The sequence below is a fragment of the Coregonus lavaretus genome, assembly GCF_964263955.1.
Source record: "Coregonus lavaretus genome assembly, chromosome: 9".
Taxonomy (NCBI): domain Eukaryota; kingdom Metazoa; phylum Chordata; class Actinopteri; order Salmoniformes; family Salmonidae; genus Coregonus; species Coregonus lavaretus.
In genome coordinates this window covers 33,596,038-33,617,748 of record NC_139996.1, presented here as the reverse complement: position 1 = coordinate 33,617,748, position 21,711 = coordinate 33,596,038, and the positions used below count along the sequence as shown (strand labels likewise).

The 21,711-nt window shown below is 43.8% G+C and overlaps 1 protein-coding gene across 2 annotated transcripts in view; it reads right to left on the bottom strand.

Moving 5' to 3' along the window:
* Positions 1-13,052, bottom strand: part of LOC311134775 (guanine nucleotide-binding protein G(o) subunit alpha) — a gene marked incomplete at its 3' end in the record, with an annotated part of 162,661 nt that extends 149,609 nt beyond the window's left edge. Inside the window, exons 1-2 of one of the 2 annotated variants that reach the window (XM_084168555.1) lie at positions 12,598-13,052; positions 12,365-12,407 (exon numbers count right to left, since the gene is read on the bottom strand). In XM_084168555.1, the coding sequence (XP_084024681.1) occupies positions 12,365-12,407; positions 12,598-12,715 (161 nt within the window). In that variant the 5' untranslated portion in view covers positions 12,716-13,052. The remainder of the gene's footprint in view (positions 1-12,364; positions 12,408-12,597) is intronic. The other variant, XM_084168556.1, reaches the window with a different exon arrangement.
* Between the last annotated feature and the right edge of the window lie 8,659 nt (positions 13,053-21,711).

The following is a 21,711-nucleotide window of genomic DNA, read 5'->3' as shown; positions in this document are numbered from 1 at the left end:
ATTTGTCTGTCATAGTTGACGTGTACCTATGATGAAAATTACAGGCCTCTCATCTTTTTAAGTGGGAGAACTTGCACAATTGGTGGCTGACTAAATACTTTTTTCCCCCACTGTATGGACAACGAACACAATTGCATTTTATCGATGGCAATTTGAATGCACAGAGTCGCAAGGATCTGTACACAATTACTGGAAGCTGAAAATGTCCCAGTTCTTCCGTGGCCTGCATACTCACCAGACATGTCACCCATTGAGCATGTTTGGGATGCTCTGGATGGACGTGTACGACAGCGTGTTCCAGTTCCTGCCAATATCCAGCAACTTCGCACAGCCATTGAAGAGGAGTGGGACAACATTCCACAGGCAACAATCAACAGCCTGATCAACTCTATACGAAGGAGATGTGTCACACTGCATGAGGCAAATGGTGGTCACACCAGATACTGACTGGTTTTCTGATCCACGCCCCTACCTCTTTTTAAAGGTATCTGTGACCAACAGATGCATATCTGTATTCCCAGTCATGTGAAATCCATAGATTAGGGCCTAATGAATTTATTTCAATTGACTGATTTCCTTACATGAACTGTAACTCAGTAAAATCTTTGAAATTGTAGCATGTTGTGTTTTATTTTTGTTCAGTGTAGTTATAGTTTATTCTGGGTCTATTTCGTCTCGTCAATTGCCACTGAAAAATAGTTTTTTGACGAACATTTGTGTCACTATTTTAAGATTGTGGTTTCCTGTGGATGTTTTAGGATGACAAATACTGGCGGTGGATGCTGATGACTAGTGTGTGTGTGTGTGTGTGTGTGTGTGTTAGAGTTCTGCTAACAGAACCAAGGCCGACGGGCCCCGACACTACATCGGGTTAGGGCCCGGAAGGGAATGATTTTTTAAAATTATCAATAACTAGGGTACGGGCCAGGCTCAGGTATAATTTTTAAGAATTACTCAATTGATCACTTACATTTTGAGGCTGAGCCATTTGCTCTTGCTCTGCTGCGCAGTGTCTCTGTACTGTCCTATCTTACTAAGATCATAACATGGAGTTGGAAGAGCTTCAACCTCGTCAAATATTAGACTAAAACATTGTCTGAGTTGAAATTATTTCACAGAAAACAATAATGTTTTATGAGTTTTGTCAGAGTTTAGACTGATGAAAAGTAGCTAGCTAACAGCTATTTCACATCTCGTCATTAAGCAGGCTCACAAAAGCAGAGCCGTTGCTATGGATTCTCACACACACAGAACGGAGGGGACCATGCGGGGGACAGATAGAGACTAGCATTTAATGGATATACTAACGGAGAAAGTTATTTCTGATTTTGGGTTCAAGAAGGGCCGGGCCTTAAATTTGGCAGAAGCAATTTGGGCCCCGACATGGTAGGGCCTGAACGTCACAGGCATGGGTAGGGCTCGGGCCTACATTTCATGCACGTGCAGGGCTGTAGTGTGTGTGTGTGAGAGGCTGGACCACAGATGGAGGTAAAGAGAACATTTGGGACTGCCTCACACAACAGAGTCTGCTAATGAGCAGAACAGAGACCAGAGAACCATGGAGACTAATACAGACAGATAGGCTGAGGAAATGTTTGACAAACATACATAATCAAGTTCAACAGCTTCAGAAGATCAATAGAAGATAAAAAGGCTGAGCTTGGACTGTTGTGAGCACATCACACACACTAACTCACTCACTCTCTTCAATATAGACTGAACAAAAATATAAACGCAACATGTAAAGTGTTGAGCTGAAATAATTTCTCTCAAATGTTGGGCACAAATGTGTATACATCCCTGTTAGTGAGCATTTCTCCTTTGCTAAAATAATCCATCCACCTGACAGGTGTGGCATATCAAGAAGCTGATTAAACAGCATGATCATTACACAGGTGGACCTTGTGCTGGGCCACTCTAAAATGTGCAGTTTTGTCACACAACACAAAGCCACCGATGTCTCAAGTTTGGAGGGAGCGTGCAATTGGCATGCTGACTGCAGGAATGTCCACCAGAGCTGTTGCCAGAGAATTTAATATTAATTTGTCTACCATAAGCCGCCTCCATCGTTTTAGAGAATTTGGCAGTACGTCCAACCGGCCTCACAACCTAAGACCACGTGTATGGCGTTGTGTGGGCGAGCAGTTTTCTGATGTCAACGTTGTGAACAGAGTGCCCCATGGTGGTGGTGGGGTTATGGTATGGGCAGGCATAAGCTACGGACAACGAACACAATTGCATTTTATCAATGGCAATTTCAATGCACAGAGATACTGTGACGAGATCCTGAGGCCAATTGTCGTGCCATTCATCCGCCGCCATCACCTCATGTTTCAGCATGATAATGCACGGCCCCAAGTCGCAAGGATCAGAGCACACTTCCCGGAAGCTGAAAATGGCCCAGTTCTTCCATACTCACCAGACATTGAGCATGTTTGGGATGCTCTGGATCGACGTGTATGTAATCTATGTGATATCCATAGATTCGGGCCTAATGAATTAATTGACTGATTTCCTTATATGAACTGTAACTCAGTAAAATCTTTGAAATTGTTGCATGTTGCATTTTATTTGTGTTCAGTATAATTCAATTGACTTTATTGAAATGGAAATGTTTTACATTGTTGTTGAAATTAAATTGAATGTTTTCAGAGAGAGAAAGGGCCTGTCTACCACTCTGAATGATCTATCATACGTAAAAATGTATGCACACATGACTGTAAGTCGCTTTGGATAAAAGCGTCTGCTAAATGGCATATTATTTATTATTTTTATTTATTTATCTAAAACCTCTCCTACTGTTTTCCCTAACAAACTCAGTCATATTTTGAAAGGAGAATAGCGGGGACTGCTGTGATGAACATCACAGTCCAATCAAAGAGGAGGACACATAGTTAATGTGACCAATATAAGCATGCAGAGTCATCAGACTGCCCTACCCTTAGAACTTCAAAGATCATGTCAGTTAACTCAGGTCTAATAAAATACCAATGTAGATATAGGCTATATCTCCACTTTATGCTGTTAAACTCTAAATGTCAGCAATTCCTTTCCTTTATCCAATCATTTAATAAACTGCAAGGGCACTACTAATACATCCAAACATGATTTACAAAGCCCCTTATGTGCAAGTGATAAATCACAAATAAATCAAAATACACACATGCACGCAGTGTCGCACACACATCATCGAGGCATTCTTACACATACAAAACGTCACAGAGCCCTCGGCAGGGTTGGGGAGTAACTGATTACACCAGGTTTCCATTCAACCATTTAATGCAGATTAATTACCTGAAGCATGAAAAAAGCCACAACTGGGCTGATGGAAACAGGAAAACAGACAATTTGTTTGTTTGATATGGTGGGATTTTTTTGGTGTCTGTAAAATTAATGCAAGGAATGGCGGTGGAAACGTCTTTAAAAGCAAATTTTGATATATTAACCATAATTTTTTACTTGGAGTCACACGATGTGTTGTGTGGTCCTCCCACTACCACTCGGGGAACAATGCAGTTTATTAGGCTACAGATGAAATAAGTTATGATGAACTTCACAGGTTGGTGAAAGTCCAAGGTGATGAGCTTGATGCTACTTTCCAATAAATATTGAGGGTCTAATTCTGGTGACAGGATGATCGATGCTTGGCTGCCGTTTGACAAATAAAAAATATCTTATGCTTATCCATAAGAATCTCATTGTGTAGGCTAGCCTACCCGCACTGTATCTGAGAGCTGTTGGCTAGAGCGCATGTGGCAAGACCAGAGTGGGTACATTTACTATATAAAGCAACAGTTTTTCTGACAAAACCATCAGTAGAGTTGAAAATGCAATGCAAACCCATTTAGCTTTATATTTTTTTGGTTACATGGGAATTTAACCACAAAAGTTATTTTTATGTGCACTACTGCATGCACTCTGCTTTCCAAATATTAGCACCCACCCTCACTCTCTCTCTCTGTCCCTCTCAATCTCTGTCCACATCTCTCTCTGACACACAGAAAACAAACAAACACAAAGAGAGACATGGTTTCACACCTTCACTTGAAAAGCGTGGTGTGATAATCAAGCCCTAGATGTTGTTCCTCTCAGGTCAAACAAACACACCGATTTATTCTCACACACACACCAACATTCCAGAGATGCTTCCATTGCACCTGCAGCAACATATTATTCTGTATTGTAATCACTGCTGGCTAGAGATTTCACAGTCTTGCATTCTCATCCAATTAAATCCCTCATTAGCTGGGCTTTAAAACTAATGCTCCCATTCCCCATTCATCTACGCTTCACTTACAAAAAAAAGCAGGGGTAGCTGTTCTGAAGGTTCATGCCATCTCACCAATTCCCTAATTACCCTCTGGACACGCCCACTCTCCTGCCAACTCACCACACCTGAACTCACTCTGATAATCTCCAGTCCTCTCGCTTCATTTCCATGTGTTCAGTGTTTTTGGTGGCCCACGTGCCTGAGTTTAAGTAAGTTCCATTCCATGGGTTAATAAGATTGCATAATGCTGACTTCCTTGCCTGTATATACAGCGAGCGCCAAAAGTATTGGGACAGTGGCACATTTGTTGTTGTTTTGACTCTGTACTTCAGGACTTTGGATTTGAAATGATACAATGACTGAGGTTAAAGTAGAGACTGTCAGCTTTAATTTGAAGGTATTTTCATCCATATTAGGTGAACCGTTTAGAAATTACAGCACCTTTTGTACAAAAGTATTGGGACAAATTCACTTGTGTATTAAAGTAGTAAAAAGTGTTTGGTCCCATATTCATAGCACGCAGTGACTACATCAAGCTTCTGACTACAAATTTGTTGGATGCATTTGCTGTTTGTTTTGGTTGTATCACAAACTTACCTACTGGCCTTACAAGCCATCAAATCTCCATCCTACCCCATGTGCTCCTGTGTCCTTGTACTGTGCCTTGTTAGTTAGTTAATAAATACCCTGAAGGTAAGGAACTTGTTTGTCGGCTCTGCATTAAAGACCAAAATTGGCGAAATAAGATTGTGAAAAATAAAAAAAGTATACCAGTTTCATTTAAGGACCAAAAACTTGACAGCTGCGCCATACAGGTTGCAAAATAGTGGGGAGGAGAATTTCGATGTACTGATTCCATGGCACGGTTTATGAACTGATACACAAAACCATGCCGGATTCAAAACTTGAGAGTTTTTAAATTATTATACAAAATTCTTGCAACCTATAGAATCTTTTTTTTTGTTTATGTGTGTGTGTGTGTATATATAAATACAAAGATATGTGGACACACCTTAAAATCAGTGGATTCTGATATTTCAGCCACACCCGTTGCTGACAGGTGTATAAAATCGAGCACACCGCCATGCAATATCCATAGACAAACATTGGCAGTAGAATGGCCTTAGTGATGAACTGAGTGACTTTCAACGGATGCCACCTTTCCAACAATTGTCAAATTTCTGCCTTGCTAGAGCTGCCCCGGTCAACTGTAAGTGCTGTTATTGTGAAGTGGAAACGTATAGAAGCAACAACCGGCTCAGCCGCGAAATAGCTGTCCTCTGTTGCAACACTCACTACCGAGTTCCAAACTGCCTCTGGAAGCAACGTCAGCACAAGGACTGTTTGTCAGGAGCTTCATGAAATGGGTTTCCATGGCCGAGCAGCCGCACACAAGCCTAAGATGACCATGCGCAATGCAAAGCGTAGACTGGAGTGGTATAAAGCTCGCCGCCATTGTACTCTGGAGCAGTGGAAACGCCTTCTCTGGAGTGATTAATCACGCTTCACCATCTGGCAGTAAGACGGACAAATCTGGGTTTGGCGGATGCCAGGAGAATGCTACCTGCCCCAATGCATAGTGCCAACTGTAAAGTTTGGAGGAGGAATAATTGTCTGGGGCTGTTTTTCATGGTTCGGGCTAGGCCTCTTAGTTCCAGTAAAGGGAAATCTTAACGCTACAGCATACAATTACATTCTAGATGATTCTGTGCTTCCAACTTTGTGGCAACAGTTTGGGAAGGCCCTTTCCTGTTTCACCATGACAATGCCCCTGTGCACAAAGTGAAGTACATACAGAAATGGTTTGTTGATCGGTGTGGAAGAATTTGACTGGCATGCACAGAGCCCTGACCTCAACCCCATCGAACACCTTTGGGATGAATTGGAACACCGATTGCGAGCCAGGCCTAATCGCCCAACATCAGTTCCCGACCTCACTAATGCTCTTGTGGCTGAATGGAAGCAAGTCCCCGCAGCAATGTTCCAACATCTAGTGGAATGCCTTCCCAGAAGAGTGGAGGCTGTTATAGCAGCAAAGGGGGACCAGCTCCATTTAATGCTCATGATTTTGGAATTAAATGTTCAATGAGCAGTCCACATACTTTTGGTCATGTAATGAGATAGATAGATATACTGAACAAAAATATAAACGCAACATGTAAAGTTTTGGTCCCATGCTTCATGAGCTGAAATAAAAGATCACAGAAATGTTCCATATGCACAAAAAGCTTATTTCTCTCAAATGTCTCAACTTTTGAGGGAGCATGCATTTGGCATGCTGACTGCAGGAATGTCCATCAGAGCTGTTGCCAGAGAATGTAATGTTAATTTCTCTACCATAAGCAGCCTCAAACGTCGTTTTAGAGAATTTGGTAGTACGTCCAACCAGCATCACAACCGTAGACCACGTGTAACCATGCCAGCCCAGGACCTCCACATCCGGCTTCTTCGCCTGCGGGATCTTCTTCGCCACCCAGACAGCTGATGAAACTGAGGAGTATTTATATCTGTAATAAAGCCCTTTTGTGGGGAAAAAGTTATTCTGATTGGCTGGACCTGGCTCCCCAGTGGGTGGGCCTATGAAATCCATAGATTAGGGCCTAATGAATTTATTTCAATTGACTGATTTCCTTATATGAACTGTAACTCAGTAAAATCGTTGAAATTGTTGCATGTTGAATTTTATATTTTTGTTGTGTGTGTGGATATCTATCATCTATACCTCTATCTTATGACAAGTATGTGGACACCTGCTTGTCTAACATCTCATTCCAAAATCATGGGCATTAATATGGAGTTGGTCCCCCCCCCCTTTGCTGCTATAACAGACTCCACTCTTAAACCCCCTCTACCCTCCGTTCTATTGACGAACAACATACAACCACTGGAGAACAAACTGGACGAGCTCCGTTCAAGACTATCCTTTCAACGGGACCTGAAGATCTGTAATATCCTAAGTTTCTAGGAGTCGTGGCCAAACAAGGACATGGATTTTTCTACGCATCGGCAGGATCGAACGGCAGCCTCGGGTAAGCTCAAGGGGGGGAGGGGCGGTGTGTATTTCGTTAACAGCTGGTGCATGATCTCTAATATTAAGACAGTCTTGAAGTTCTGCTCGCCTGAGTTAGAATAAGCTGTAGACCATATTATTTACAAAGAGTTTTCATCTATATTTTATGTAGCTGTCTATTTACCACCACAAACCGATGCTAGCACTAAGACCGCACTCAATGAGCTGTATAGCAGAGGAGGCTGGTGGCACCTTAATTGGGGAGGACGGACTCGTGGTAATGGCTGGCGCTGCATCATTGGAATGGTATCAAATACATCAATCACATGGTTTCCATGTGTTTGATGCCATTCCATTAGCGCCGTTCCAGCCATTATGAGCAGTCCTTCCCTCCACATCCTCCACTGCTGTATGCCCCCTGTAGCTCAGTTGGTAGAGCATGGCGCTTGCAACGCCAGGGTTGTGGGTTCATTTCCCACGGGGGGCCAGTATGAAAATGTATGCACTCACTAACTGTAAGTCGCTCTGGATAAGAGCGTCTGCTAAATTACTCAAATGTAAATGTAAAATGTATAGGGCCATAAGTACACAAGAAAATGATCATCCAGAGCCGGCGCTCCTAGTGACCGGTGATTTTAATGCAGGGAAAATGAAATTGGTCTTACCTCATTTCTACCAGCATGTCACCTGTGCAATTAGAGGAGACAAAACTGTAGATCACTTTTACTCCACACACAAATGCATACAAAGCTCTCCTTCACCCTCCATTTGGCAAATTTGACCATAACTATCCTCCTGATTCCTGCTTACAAGCAAAAACTCAAACAGGAAGTACCAGTGATGCGCTCAATACAGAAGTGGTATGATGAAGCGGATGCTAAGCACTGAGTTTAAGGCTAGAGCTGTCGCTTTCAAGGAGCGGGACACTAATCCGGACGCTTATAAGAAATCCTGCTAAGACCTCTGATGAGCCATCAAACAGGCAAGGTCGAATTCTACTACACCGGCTCTGCCGCTCGTTGGATGTGGCAGGGCTTGCAAACTATCACGGATTACAAAGGGAAACCCAGCCACGAGCTGCCCAGTGACTCGAGCCTACCAGGCATGCTAAATGTCTTCTATGCTCGCTTCGAGGCAAACAACACAACCATGAGAGCACCAGCTGTTCCGGACGACTGTGTGGTCACACTCTCCATAGCCAATGTGAGTAAGACCTTTAAACAGGTTAACGTTCAGACTGATTACCAGGTCGCGTACTCGGAGCATGAGCCAACCAGCTGGAAAGTGTCTTCACTGACATTTTCAACCTCTCCCTGACCCAGTCTGTAATACCTACATGTTTCAAGCAGACAACCCTAATCCCTGTGCCCAAGAATGCCAAGGTAACCTGTCTAAATGACTATTTCCCCTTTAGCACCCTTTAGCATCTGTAGCCATGAAACAGATCCACAGATGATGCAATCTCTATTGCACTACACACTGTCCTCTCCCACCTGGACAAGAGGAACACCTTTGTGAGAATGCTGTTCATTGACTAAAGCTCACCGTTCAACACCATAGTAACCTCCAAGCTAAGGACCCTGGGACTGACCCTAGGACTGAACACCTCCCTCTGCAACTGGATCCTGGACTTCCTGACAGGCCGCCCCCAGATTGTGAGGGTAGGCAACAACATATCCACTACACTGACCATCAACACGGGGGCCCCTCCTGTACTCCCTGTTCACGCACGACTGCGTGGCCGCGCATTACTTCATTACCCATCATTAAGTTTGCTGACGACACGACGGTGGTAGGCCTGATCACCGACAACAATGAGACAGCCTATAGAGAGAAGGTGAGAGACCTGGCAGTGTGAGACCAGCTGATCGTGGACTACGGGAAACATCAACATGGCTGTACACTCTTAGAAAAAAAGGTTCCAAAAGGGTTATTTGGCTGTCCCCATAGGAGAACCCTTTTTGGTTCAAGGTAGAACCCTTTTTGGTTCCAGGTAGCACCCTTTTGGGTTCCATGTAGAACCCTCTATTTTCTTTCTCTCTGCATTGTTGGAAAGGGCCGTAAGTAAGCGTTTCACTGTTAGTCTACACCTGTTGTTTACGAAGCATGTGACAAATAAAATGTTATTTGGTTAGAGTAGTTACAAAATTGCTCTTAAAACCTTCCCTTATCATTTTTCACTCACTTTTGCATCAAATGCAATTTTGTTTCTTCTTCATAATGAAATTATGTTGCATATGCCACAAATTAGCCTATAAAAAAAAGCAACACGATGGAGATGCGTGGGTCAGCTGTTTGTTCACCTGCACCCGCCCATAATTGCTAATAACATATCCGCAACCGCCCAACTATGTAATGAAGTGAAAATCTGAGGCCCGCACCCGACCCTATCCCGCAAATATAGAAAATGCACTGTATGGTCAGATGGCGTAAAAAAAAATGTGATGGGCCTATGTTTCTGCTTATTTCTGACATTTTGTTAGTCAACTTGTCTATAATTAGATACATGCAGCTTCTCTTCTGTCATTACTTGTTGAAGACTAAATAAACCCTGCTCACCAGAATGTCATAAATCGATAGAATGAATGCTTCAATCTAGTTGACATCGGTAAAGTTTGTTTTCTCTTTCATCTCTGTTTCTCTCTAGTTGCAAAGATGTTTAGGGACTGGGGAGAAAATTAAATAACTCAACAAAAAGAAATGGGAAAACATTTTCGGGTCAAATTTCCAAATGACATCAGTTTGGCCGGTTTTAAGGAAATTAAAAGCTGTTAAAACGACCCAACATGTTTTTGATAAGATTTCCATTCGGCTTGGATGAATATTATGTGTGATTTTAAAAATACTATCAGCTTTTATGATGCTGATAACGATGGCACCTTTACAGACATCCCTAACCATGCATTCATTCTCTCAAGATTCTGAAATATATTTATCCACTCCTGTTCCCGAGTCAATTTACATTTGGTCTATAATTGTACTGCAAGATATGCTTAGATCTGCAGGAGTTAATATTATACTAGGCTACGAAGTTATAGATCTACAGTCAGTGTCCAGACTTCAGTTGGGCTACTATTCAATTTAACCCATCTGAACAGTACAGATCCCATGACGTGCCATTTTGAAGTCCCGGTCTTGTGACTGTCGAATTTGTATAGCGCCTCACAATCATCACACATAACGTAGCCGGCACCGCCATCATCCTCTTCTACCACTTAAATCTTTCCCAAAAATGTGACTACTGTTCTGCCCCTCCCTTCTATTTATTTTCATCTCTCCATTTCACAGCTTTTCGCTAATACTTTTTCTGCCAACGTTCCCAAAAGCATTTGGCAATTGGTGTGTATTTGGCATGCAACAGTTAGGTCCTAAAGCTTAGGCTTTAATGCCAGATAAAAATAATGAAAGAAAAACGACAATGTAGCCTATAGATGTGAATTCCACAAGAATTATACAATTGATTTTTTATGCAATGTTTTCTCTTTATTCAACCGCCCGCCACCCACCCGCCCTTCATCCACACAATATTTCATTACCCTAAAAAACCCTCCCGCCCCCGGAAATCACTACAACACAACGCATCATTGAACACCAAGAGACGACCAGAGAGGTGTGAAATTCCGCTCCGGGTTCAAGGTTGAGAACTAGATCGCAACAACGGAAAGAGTCGAGAATGTCCGAAGAGATACGATTGAGCACAGGCTTTGGGGCGCTGTCCACCACCGAAACCGCCTGAAATTATTATGCAATAGGTACTTCGATTCATGTGGTAAAAAAGTTGAAACTGAAAAAGTTATGGCTATTAGATGTTATTTAATCACAAACGGCAATTACTCAGAAGGTGTCAGAAAATGGCAGCAGCCCTGCAATCACTTGAAAATGTGAGGCGATTCTTTTTCAAATCTCTGACACCCAGTCACATTTTAGTCATTCTTATCCAGAGCGACTTACAGTTAGTGAGTGCATACATTTTCATACTGGACCCCCGTGGGAATCGAACACACAACCCTGGCGTTGGAAGCGCCATGCTCTACCAACTGAGCTACACATTTCCCTTTCTTTATTATAGGTTGTGTAAACCATAATCAAAACTAAGAATGTGCCAGTGTAGGCATACACGAGCTCACGAATCTATTCGAGACAATATTTATATATACACATCTAGATGCATCACCACAGCAAACCGAGACCAAGACGCACACTATGCTCGCATACAGTTGAAATAATGACAGCCATCAAAACATTAATCAGACTTCTTAATTAGATGAATGTCTGAAATTGCGTAACGATTGATTTGATTGATTAAAGGCATGTAATTCGGCAAAGAAAGGGTGTTGGCTTTGAGGCAGGCAAATAAAAATGGCCGTGTGAAGTTCCCACCCAATTATTCCACCAGAAATCCTACATGTGTGTAGGCTATTTGAGAACAATGTAATATCATCTTCAACATTCATCAACTCTATCACTTGGGTTGACTTCACAGAATCAACTAATTTGGCATTGACAGCACTCAAACGTTCAAACCAGCAGATATCGCCCACAAAAGGTGTCCAGTCTTAGGCTATATTCTATACCTCGGTTATATAGCCTAGGGGCTTATTTCTCTAAACTTGATAAAGCAGCTTGCGAGATCAAAGAATGAAGGGCCAAGGGACAGATATGTGCGATAAAACATGCCACTAAGATTAATTGAGAGAGGGATTCTCGAAACTGGTCAGTGCACGGTTTATTGTAGAGACAGACAAGCTCTCAGTGAAAGCCAAAGTGCATTAGCTGTAGGCAAAACAGGTTCCGTTTTCAGCACCATTTTTGTGAACAGCTCATCGATATTTTCCCGTAACCCGCAACGCTGTTGGTTTAAGCCAATAAATTACACGGCTAGAAGCGCTTCTCGCCAGTAAAGGTAATAATTACTTTAAAATATGACGGACCAAAGAACACTCTGTAGCCTATACTCTTCGATCACAAGCTATAGACACTGTGTGTGTGTGTGTGTGTGTGTGTGTGTGTGTGTGTAGCCTCTCATGTGTAGCCTATCCATCACACACATTCAATGCAAAGAATTTCTAGACCGTGGCACTTACTTCATCTGTTTCACGATGGTACTTTTTCCTGACTCCCCAGCCCCTGAAGGGATGAAAAGAGACAAGGGGCTGTAAAGTACATAAATGCTGTGGTTTTAATTTATATTCATTTTCATAGTCAGATTAGCGTCTGGCTATAGAACCAGAAAGCGTGTGTGTGATTTGGACACTTCAGATTATGGACAAGAAACCAAGAAGCCGAGAGGGCCACCCCTCCTCCTGAAGCATCTTACCAAGCAGGAGTAGTTTTACGTCTTTCGCGGCAGTGACTCCATCTTCTTTTAGGTTTTTCTCAATAGCCTTGCTCCTGTCCAAAGCCGCTCTCTCCTCGGCGCTCAGTGTACATCCCATGGCTACACAACCTCTGATCTTCTTGATATCCAAAGTAACGGTTGGCGAGGACCGAAATATACCAGCAATTATTTTCCCTCTTTATACCTTATCCCTCTCTAGGCTGGCTGACTCGCTCTCGTTCTCCCTCTCTCGCGCTCTGTCGGCAACTAGCTAAAACATTAAAAAAATCCCCCACGATAACGTTTGACACTTGTTTGAAAAAAGCTCTGGTCTTCGTATATTGCCCTCACACGGTCTCTTTTCGTCGGTGTCGTGCTTGGTCCGCGGGCTGTGAAACTACTGGGCGGCGGCGACGGCTGCGAGCGCTCGCATCGTTTAACTTAGCTCACAATGTAGGGGGAGAGTGCACTTGGGCTCCGCACTCAGGCAATCTCGCTGACGTCAGGACCAAACAGCGCAAGAGACATGCTCGAGCCACCATCCTGGTGGCAGAGTACGGTTATGCATTGCCTGTTTGACAGTCTCAAGTTAAAATAATTGTCTTTATTCTACAGGAGTTAACTTTTCGGACAGGGATTTCTGTAGATTTCCAGTTGTGTCGTATGTCTTCTGATATGCAAAGGAAGCAGAACAGATTGTCTGTCTGGGCTAGGTGTGATCTTATTAAATCATAATTGGCTTGTAATTAACTTATTATGCAAATAGCACGCAGTTCATCTAATTATGGGTCGGCAGGTAGCCTAGTGGTTAAGAGCGTTGGGCCAGTAGCCAAAAGGTCACTGGTTCGAATCCCCTAGGTGAAAAGTCGATGTGCCTTTGAGCAAGGCACTTAATCCTAATTGCTCATGTAAGTAGCTCTGGATAAGAGCATCTGCTAAATGAGTACATGTAAATGGCTGGAGTACATCATCATGAAAAAAGCATAAGGCCTATCCTCTGATATAAGCAACAGCATTTGATGAAACACGTATTTAGTTTAGAAACACCAGCACAAATTTTGCATAGATTTTGCATTCATTCATGATTTATTTGTTGTGACAATTAAGTTATTTTACAAGGCCATTGAATGTAGGTCACATGAAATGTATTATTCAATACAGTAGCCAGTTGAAGCCAGTTGCCCTGCTGTTCAGTGTGCCATAACCAGCCTCTTCTAAGGCTACATGTGCAGGCCAGATCTTTGCAGACTGCTCATAACAGTGCTCCCCTACAGCACACACATTCATCTGAATGACTGAAAATAACTTACTCTAGTGGCCTCCTATATTACTCTAGTGCCCTTCTATATCATTACTGAGTCTCTGAGGAACAACACCTGTGCTACAAATTGATGCATCGGGTACACTTCACTACATACAGTGCCTTCAGAAAGTATTCACACCCCTTGACTTTTTCCACATTTTGTTGTTACAAAGTGGGATTAAAATGGATTTAATAGTTTGTTTTTGTCAATAATCTACACAAAATACTCTGTCAAAGTGGGGGGGGGGGAAATGTATTCATGGAAAATAAAACACTAATCTTGATTAGATAAGTATTCAACCCGCTGAGTCAATAAATGTTAGAATCACTTTTGGCAGTGATTACAGCTGTGAGTCTTTCTGGGTAAGTCTCTAAAGCCACATTGGCAGTTTTGAAGTGACTCAAATCCTATTTTTTGCATATCTGAATCGAATCTGTTCTTTTTCCTGCAGTCTGAACAGCCAAAAAGCACATGAAATCAAGTATTTTAAGCCACATTTCAAACCACCTTCGTAGGTGGTTTGAAATAAGACACAAATCTGATTCCTGGCTATACGACTTGTCTGAATGGTTAAACTGATTTATTTGCACTCAAGTGGTTTTTAGACTTATTTGGCATATCTTGTTGCTTGCTAGCTACTATGACAGTTTTGTGGTAGCTAACTAGCTTGTTAATTCTTTACAAACAAATTAGTGAATGTGCTAAACAGCAACCTAGCTAGCTAGTTGACTACAGTGGCTAGCTAAAAAGGACTAGTCTTTAAAGTTGGATCATCTAATCCTTTTGAGGCTTTAAAAGTGTTCTTAAACTATGATTTTTAACATTCAAAGCAACTGGGAAATGTCCATGGCACGCATTGTTGTCACCTTAGCTTGCTACATAACTTCTGAGCGATAGGAAGCACAAACACCACCACCAATCGGCCTACATCACTGTGCACACACCAGTCATTACTATGACAACTAGTGTAGACATGTCAGCAAATAACTGCTGTCTGAACACACACACCCGATTTGGTCACTTGTAACTTGCTGTTTGGACAGTCAGTATTCCAAAATTTGAAAAAGAAAACAGATTTGAGCATTGAGGCCTGCAGTGTGAACAAGGCTTAAGAGCTTTGTACACCTGGATTGTACAACATCTGCCCATTTATTCTTAAAATTCTTCAAGCTCAGTCAAGTTGGTCATTGCTAGACCGCCATTTTCAAGCCTGCCATAGATTTTTAAGCCGATTTAAGTTAAAACTGTAAATAGGCCACTCAGGAACATTCAATGTCATCATGGTAAGCAACTCCAGTGTATATTTGGCCTTGTGTTTTAGGTCATTGTCCTGCTGAAAGGTGAATTTGTCTCCCAGTGTCTGTTGAAGAGCAACCTGAACGAAGTTTTCCTCTAGTTTTTCGCCTGTGCTTAGCTCTATTCCATTTTTATCCTAAAAAAACTCCCCAGTCCTTGCTGATGACAAGCATACCCATAACATGATGCAGCCACCACTATACTTGAAAATACAGTGCCTTTGGAAAATATTCAGAACCCTTGACTTTTTCCACATTTTGTTACGTTACAGCCTTATTCCAAAATTGATTAAAGAAATTAAAATCCTCAGCAAATGTATAAAAAATAAAAAACACCTTATAAGTATTCAGACATTTCAGCTTTTCATTTTTAATTAATTTGTAACAATTCTAAAAACATAATTCCACTTTGACATTATGGGGTATTGTGTGTAGAGCAGTGACACAATCTAAATGTAATCAATTTTAAATTCAGGCTGTAACACAAAATGTGGAAAAAGTCAAGGGGTGTGAATAATTTCTGAAGGCACTGTATTACAATTTGATAGTTCTCATATGGTGAATTTAGCATAGATTTCTGGTCTATGTTCTCCATTTTGACAGTGAGTGTTCCTTTCATCATGAAAATAGAGAGAATTGAAACATCACATAAGCGTCTGTGCGATGATTGAACTTGGTAGTGGATGTCCGCCAACACACATCATTACACAGTAGTCAGCCAGCGCTTGTCTTCTGTCAGCCTATGCAGATTACAATGCATTCAATCATATCGGTGCAGCCCCTAAATACACACTCACACAAGGATTCTTAATCATAAACATTTCAGGTTCTCTTTTATGCTCTCCTTCTCTTTCTGAAACAGAGTGATGTAACAGATATGTGCAATGATTTTCCTCATCTTCCTTTTCCCTTTCCTATGACTTTTTATTTAATTTTTATTTTACCCTTATTTCACCAGGTAACTTGACTGAGAACACATTCTCATTTACAGCAATGACCTGGGGAATAGTTACAGGGGAGAGGAGGGGGGATGAATGAGCCAATTGGAAGCTGGGGATGATTAGGTGGCCATGATGGTATGAGGGCCAGATAGGGAATTTAGCCAGGACACCGGGGTTAACACCCCTACTCTTACGATAAGTGCCATGGGATCTTTAGTGACCACAGAGAGTCAGGACACCCGTTTAACGTCCCGTCCAAAAGACGGCACCCTACACAGGGTAATGTCCCCAATCACTCCCCTTGTTTTCTTGTAATTTAATTTAATCCCCTATCTTGTGGGAGTCTCAACTGCTACGTCATGGTGATCTCAACAATAGGCTGACCTGAGACCTGCTCTGGGGTCCTGTATAGAACAAATTAGCAGGTGACCGGTCCATGCGAGAGGAAAGAAAGCTGATTTAATGATGAAGAGGTATTTTTCTCTTGTTTGATTTTCTCATACACTATTAGTCCCCATGAAAAACCTCAATATTTCTATGGAACACCATTTTATCTTTGTGTGGATATTGCTGGTATGCTGCTGACAGCGTCTTCCTTAAATCAATTAATAGATGCTATCAAGATTACTCTCAGAGAGAATGAAAAGGAGCTTTACACTTTCACAGTGATCTAGGCCAGCTTACATCTGCCTGTGGATATACATTGTATGTGATTTATCAATATGAAAAATACATAGTGTACAAAATATTCAGTATCCTTTTGATTTATTGCACACACATTATCACTTATTGAACAAGACTGGGAAGCTGATATAAACAGCAGGCAAGAGAGCAAAGTAATAAGGAAGGAAGGAGACAGGAGTATTATGCTCTCTGCATTACATTAGACAATTGTGTGAGAGGGTAGGCTACCACATGATAGCTGGAATGGCCAACTTTAGTGATGATAAGTGAAGGGGTATGATTACAAAAAAATTGTCTTGACTGTGAGTGAATGCCAATCATCTTTATCTATACTCATACAGAACAATTGGACAGAGTAAGAGTTCTTATGAAAAATCCCCTTTTCAAAAACAAATCTGTGTAACAAGCTTTGGTAATATATTTGATCCTGTTACACAATGAATACATCTGATATGATGCAAGGTTTCCAGGAACCATGCAAGAGGCAGCCACGGGCAGATAAAAGGGAGCTAAACAACACTCGATTAAACGGATTCAGTGCATTAGATGAAAATGATCCTTTATTCTGATATGATATGCCTTTTTCATAAGTAATCAAATATACATTTGTATTGATGGAAGGATTATTTCCTAGGGGTGAATGTGTGTGTGTGTGTGTGTGTGTGTGTGTGTGTGCGGCATGGAAGGATATTGGTTAACAGTCAGAACTTATCATGTTAATGCATCATAGTCACCATATATTCCAGCCTTTTGGTAATATAGTGTCCTCAATACAGATTTATTCAAAATAATTCACTCTAAGGAGTTCATCACATACTGTTCTCAGCAGCAGCCCAATCCAAAATAATGACATCCTAACAGTTACTAATTTGACCTATTCACTGTGAAAGTGCCAGAGGTCAGATTTGATCACATATCTCCATCTCTATTTTCAAAGTGGATGGAAGTGCTAATTTACAACAATTTACTTTTTCAACATCCTGCCTAGGCCTACTTGTTCAATCTTTGGAAATTAAATCAGACCAGAGGATTGTAACTTTAGCGGCAGTGTCTGAAGGAGCGCTGTAATAGATCTCTGAGGGCATGATGAGCAACATTCAGCCTTTGCCAGATGAGCAGCAGTGTCCCTGAGAGTGGGATGGTCATGGAGTGACAATCTCCCTTCTGTAACTGTCAGCTTCCTGCCTCCTGTTTGTCTCCGGGCCTCTAGAGGTCATCTGTGTTCCCCTCTGCCTTAGTTCTTCCTCGTGTGTCCTTATTAGCTTTATCCAGGTCACCTGTGCCTTGTTTCCCCTAGAGTATTTTAGCTGTGTTTTTTCCCCTTGTTCCTCACTTGGTTTTTGAGTCCTGGCTATGTGTCTCCTGCTGTGTCCCACAGAGTCTTTCCGAGTAAGCTTTTCTAAGTTATCTTTATTTTGTTTTTCTCCCCTCGTGGAGTTATTTTGTTTGGTCCTCCTGTTTTGTTTACTGTACCTCTGTTAGTATACCTCTTTCTGAGAAGAACTTTTGTTGGATTATTTTTGAAGTGCAAAAAAATACCTTTTTTTATATTAAATCTACTTTGCCTGGAGTATTGCCTTGGGTGTTTCGTTTGGGTCCTACTATACCTCCTCTGTGGCTAAGGGGTAGAACACCCAACTCTCCCCATCTGAGACCTGAGTTCAAGCCCAGCTTGTGACAGAAAAACCAAGTCAATCATGGACTCAGAAACACTCAGTTCCAAGGACCTGTTGGCGGTGATCGCTCGACATGAGGCATCTTTCCAGCGCCATGAAGCCGTTCTCAGCCGACAGGAAGAGCTGATGGCTAGTCATTCTCAACTCCTGGCCGATATGATGAGTTCCCTCCGCCAGCTCTTTGAACGCCTCCCTGGTCCTTCCCCTTACTCCAGGTCACCCCCCAGTGACGACAGGCCTTCTCCATTGGCGGAGCCCCGACTACCACCTCCCAAGCCCTTTTCTGGGGATCCAAGCTCTTGCCAGGGTTTCCTCACCCAATGCTCCCTCACCTTCGAGCTCCAACCCTCAAGTTTTCCCACAGACCGTTCCAAGATTGCCTACATCATTACCCTTCTTTCAGACAAGGCGCTCTCCTGGGCCTCTGCGGTGTGGCAGTCCCAGGAGGCCTGTTGTGACTCCTACGCTGCATTTGTAGAAGAGTTCAAGCGGGTGTTCGATCATCCTGTCAGTGGGCGGGAAGCTTCCAAGCGCCTACTGTCTCTCCGTCAGGGTCCCCAAAGCACGGCAGATTTTGCCATTGAATTCCGGACCATAGCAGCAAGGAGCGGATGGAATGATGAAGCGCTGAGGGTCTGTTTTCAGGGAGGGTTATCTGAGCCCCTTCAAGATGAGTTAGCCACCCGAGAACCAGCTGGGGATCTTGAGTCCCTCATAGCCTTGGCCATCCGCCTGGACAATCGTCTAAGAGAGCGGAGAACGGCTCGCCGCCAGGTGTCTCAGTCCCAAGTTCCTCTGAGCAGCTCTGTTTCTCCTGTTTGGGCTCCGTCATTCAGAGCTTCCCCGGCTCCTGAACTGCTCCAGGATTCCCCGGAGAACATGCAGTTAGGCCGTTCCAGGCTTTCTCCCAACGAAAGGGAACGTCGCATGAGGGAGCGTCGGTGCCTCTACTGCGGGGTTGCCGGCCACTTCCGCTCCACTTGCCCCGAGCTTTCGGGAAACGCCTGTCCCCGCCTAGCTACAGGAGGGCTGTGATGGGGAAAATTAGAGCTCCTCCTACTAACGCTGTCTTAGCTATTCCAGCCACTCTGTCCTGGAAGGGCCACCAGCATCGGGTCCAGGCTATGATCGATTCCGGTGCCGCAGGTGATTTCCTGGATTTAACCTTGGCTAAGGAACTTAAGATCCCTACCCAACTACTTCCTCAACCCCAGGCAGTTACAGCCTTAGATGGCAGACCTCTGGAACCAGGAAAGGTTACAGAGGCGACTCAGTCCCTGCGACTTACCATCTTTCAACACCAGCAGGAGGAGACCTTCTATCTCATTGACTCCCCCGAGTATCCTATTATCCTGGGTCACCCTTGGCTATGCAGACATAATCCCCAGATCGACTGGCCTACTGGCACCATTCTAAGCTGGGGTCCCACTTGCCAACTCACCTGCATGCTTCAGAGTCCCTCAGCCCCTAGTACCCAGTTTCAAGAGTCTGTTGACGTCTCCCGAGTCCCCAGTGTTTACCATCGGTTCAAGGCAGTGTTCAGCAAGTCCCGGGCTACTTCCTTACCGCCTCACCGCACGTATGACTGTGCCATTGATCTACTCCCTGGTTGCTGCCCTCATAGAGGTCGGATCTTTTCCTTATCCTCCCTCGAGCACTCAGCTATGGACACCTACATTAAGGAGTCCTTGGCAGCCGGCCTCATCTGTGCCTCTACTTCCCCGGCTGGGGCGGGCTTCTTTTTTGTTGAAAAGAAAGACGGGGGTCTTAGGCCTTGTATTGATTACCGGGGACTCAACAAGATCACGGTTCGGAATCGATACCCCCTTCCTCTCATGGCCACTGCTTTTGAGCTGCTTCAAGGGGCTTCCATTTTTACTAAACTGGATCTCCGCAATGCTTACCATCTCGTGCGGATCCGGCCAGGAGACGAATGGAAGACGGCATTCAACACGCCCACGGGGCACTATGAATATCGGGTGATGCCGTTCGGGCTCACCAATGCCCCCGCAGTATTCCAAGCCCTGATTAATGATGTTCTCCGGGATATGCTTAATCTGTTCGTCTTCGTGTACCTGGACGATATCCTCATCTTCTCGAGGTCACTGAAGGAGCATGAGGGGCATGTTAGCAGGGTTCTCCAGAGGCTCCTTGACAATCACCTCTACGTTAAACCTGAGAAGTGTGAATTTCATGTTTCCCAGACTCAGTTTCTCGGGTTTATTGTCACTCCCGGCCACCTAGAGATGGATCCCAAGAAGGTCAAAGCGGTCCACAGCTGGCCCACACCTGCCACGGTCAAGGAGGTTCAACGGTTCATTGGCTTTTCTAACTTCTATCGGAAGTTCATTAAGAATTTCAGCTCTGTGGTAGCCCCCTTGACGACGCTTACCAAGGGAGGAGGGACCAAGATTCACTGGGGTCCGGAAGCAGCAGGGGCCTTCGAGGATCTCAAGCGCCGCTTCACTTCTGCTCCGATTCTGGTGATCCCTGACCCAGAAAGACCTTTCGTGGTGGAGGTGGACGCCTCAGAGGTGGGGGTGGGAGCCGTCCTGTCACAGAGGGGTGAGGATGGGAGATTACACCCTTGTGCCTTCATGTCTCGCCGCCTGTCTGAGGCCGAGCGCAACTACCACGTGGGGGATCGAGAGTTGCTTGCGGTAAAACTGGCCTTGGAAGAGTGGCGCCATTGGCTTGAGGGGGCTCAGCATCCTTTCCAGGTTCTCACAGACCACAAGAACCTGGAATATCTCCAACAGGCAAAGCGGATGAACCCTCGGCAAGCACGATGGTCCCTTTTTTTTAATCGATTCCAGTTTCTCCTGTCTTACAGACCTGGCACCAAGAACGTCAAGCCGGATGCCCTGTCTCGAGCCTATTCTCCCGAGATACAAGAGAAGCCCTTGGCATCGATTATTCCGAGGTCTAGGATCGTCGCACCTCTTCAGTGGGAACTAGAAAGAGGGGTACGAGAGGCCCTTGTCCATGAGCCCGATCCAGGCGGTGGTCCTGCCGGACGCCTGTACGTTCCTCTCTCTGTTCGGGCCCGCGTCTTGCAGTGGGGTCATGAGTCGCCCTTGACATGCCATCCGGGTAGTGCTCGCACACTGGAATTCCTCCAGCGGCGGTTTTGGTGGCCGTCCATCAAAAAGGACGTGCAGGTCTATGTTGAGGCCTGCCCTGTGTGCAACCAGGGAAAGTCGACACGTCAGCG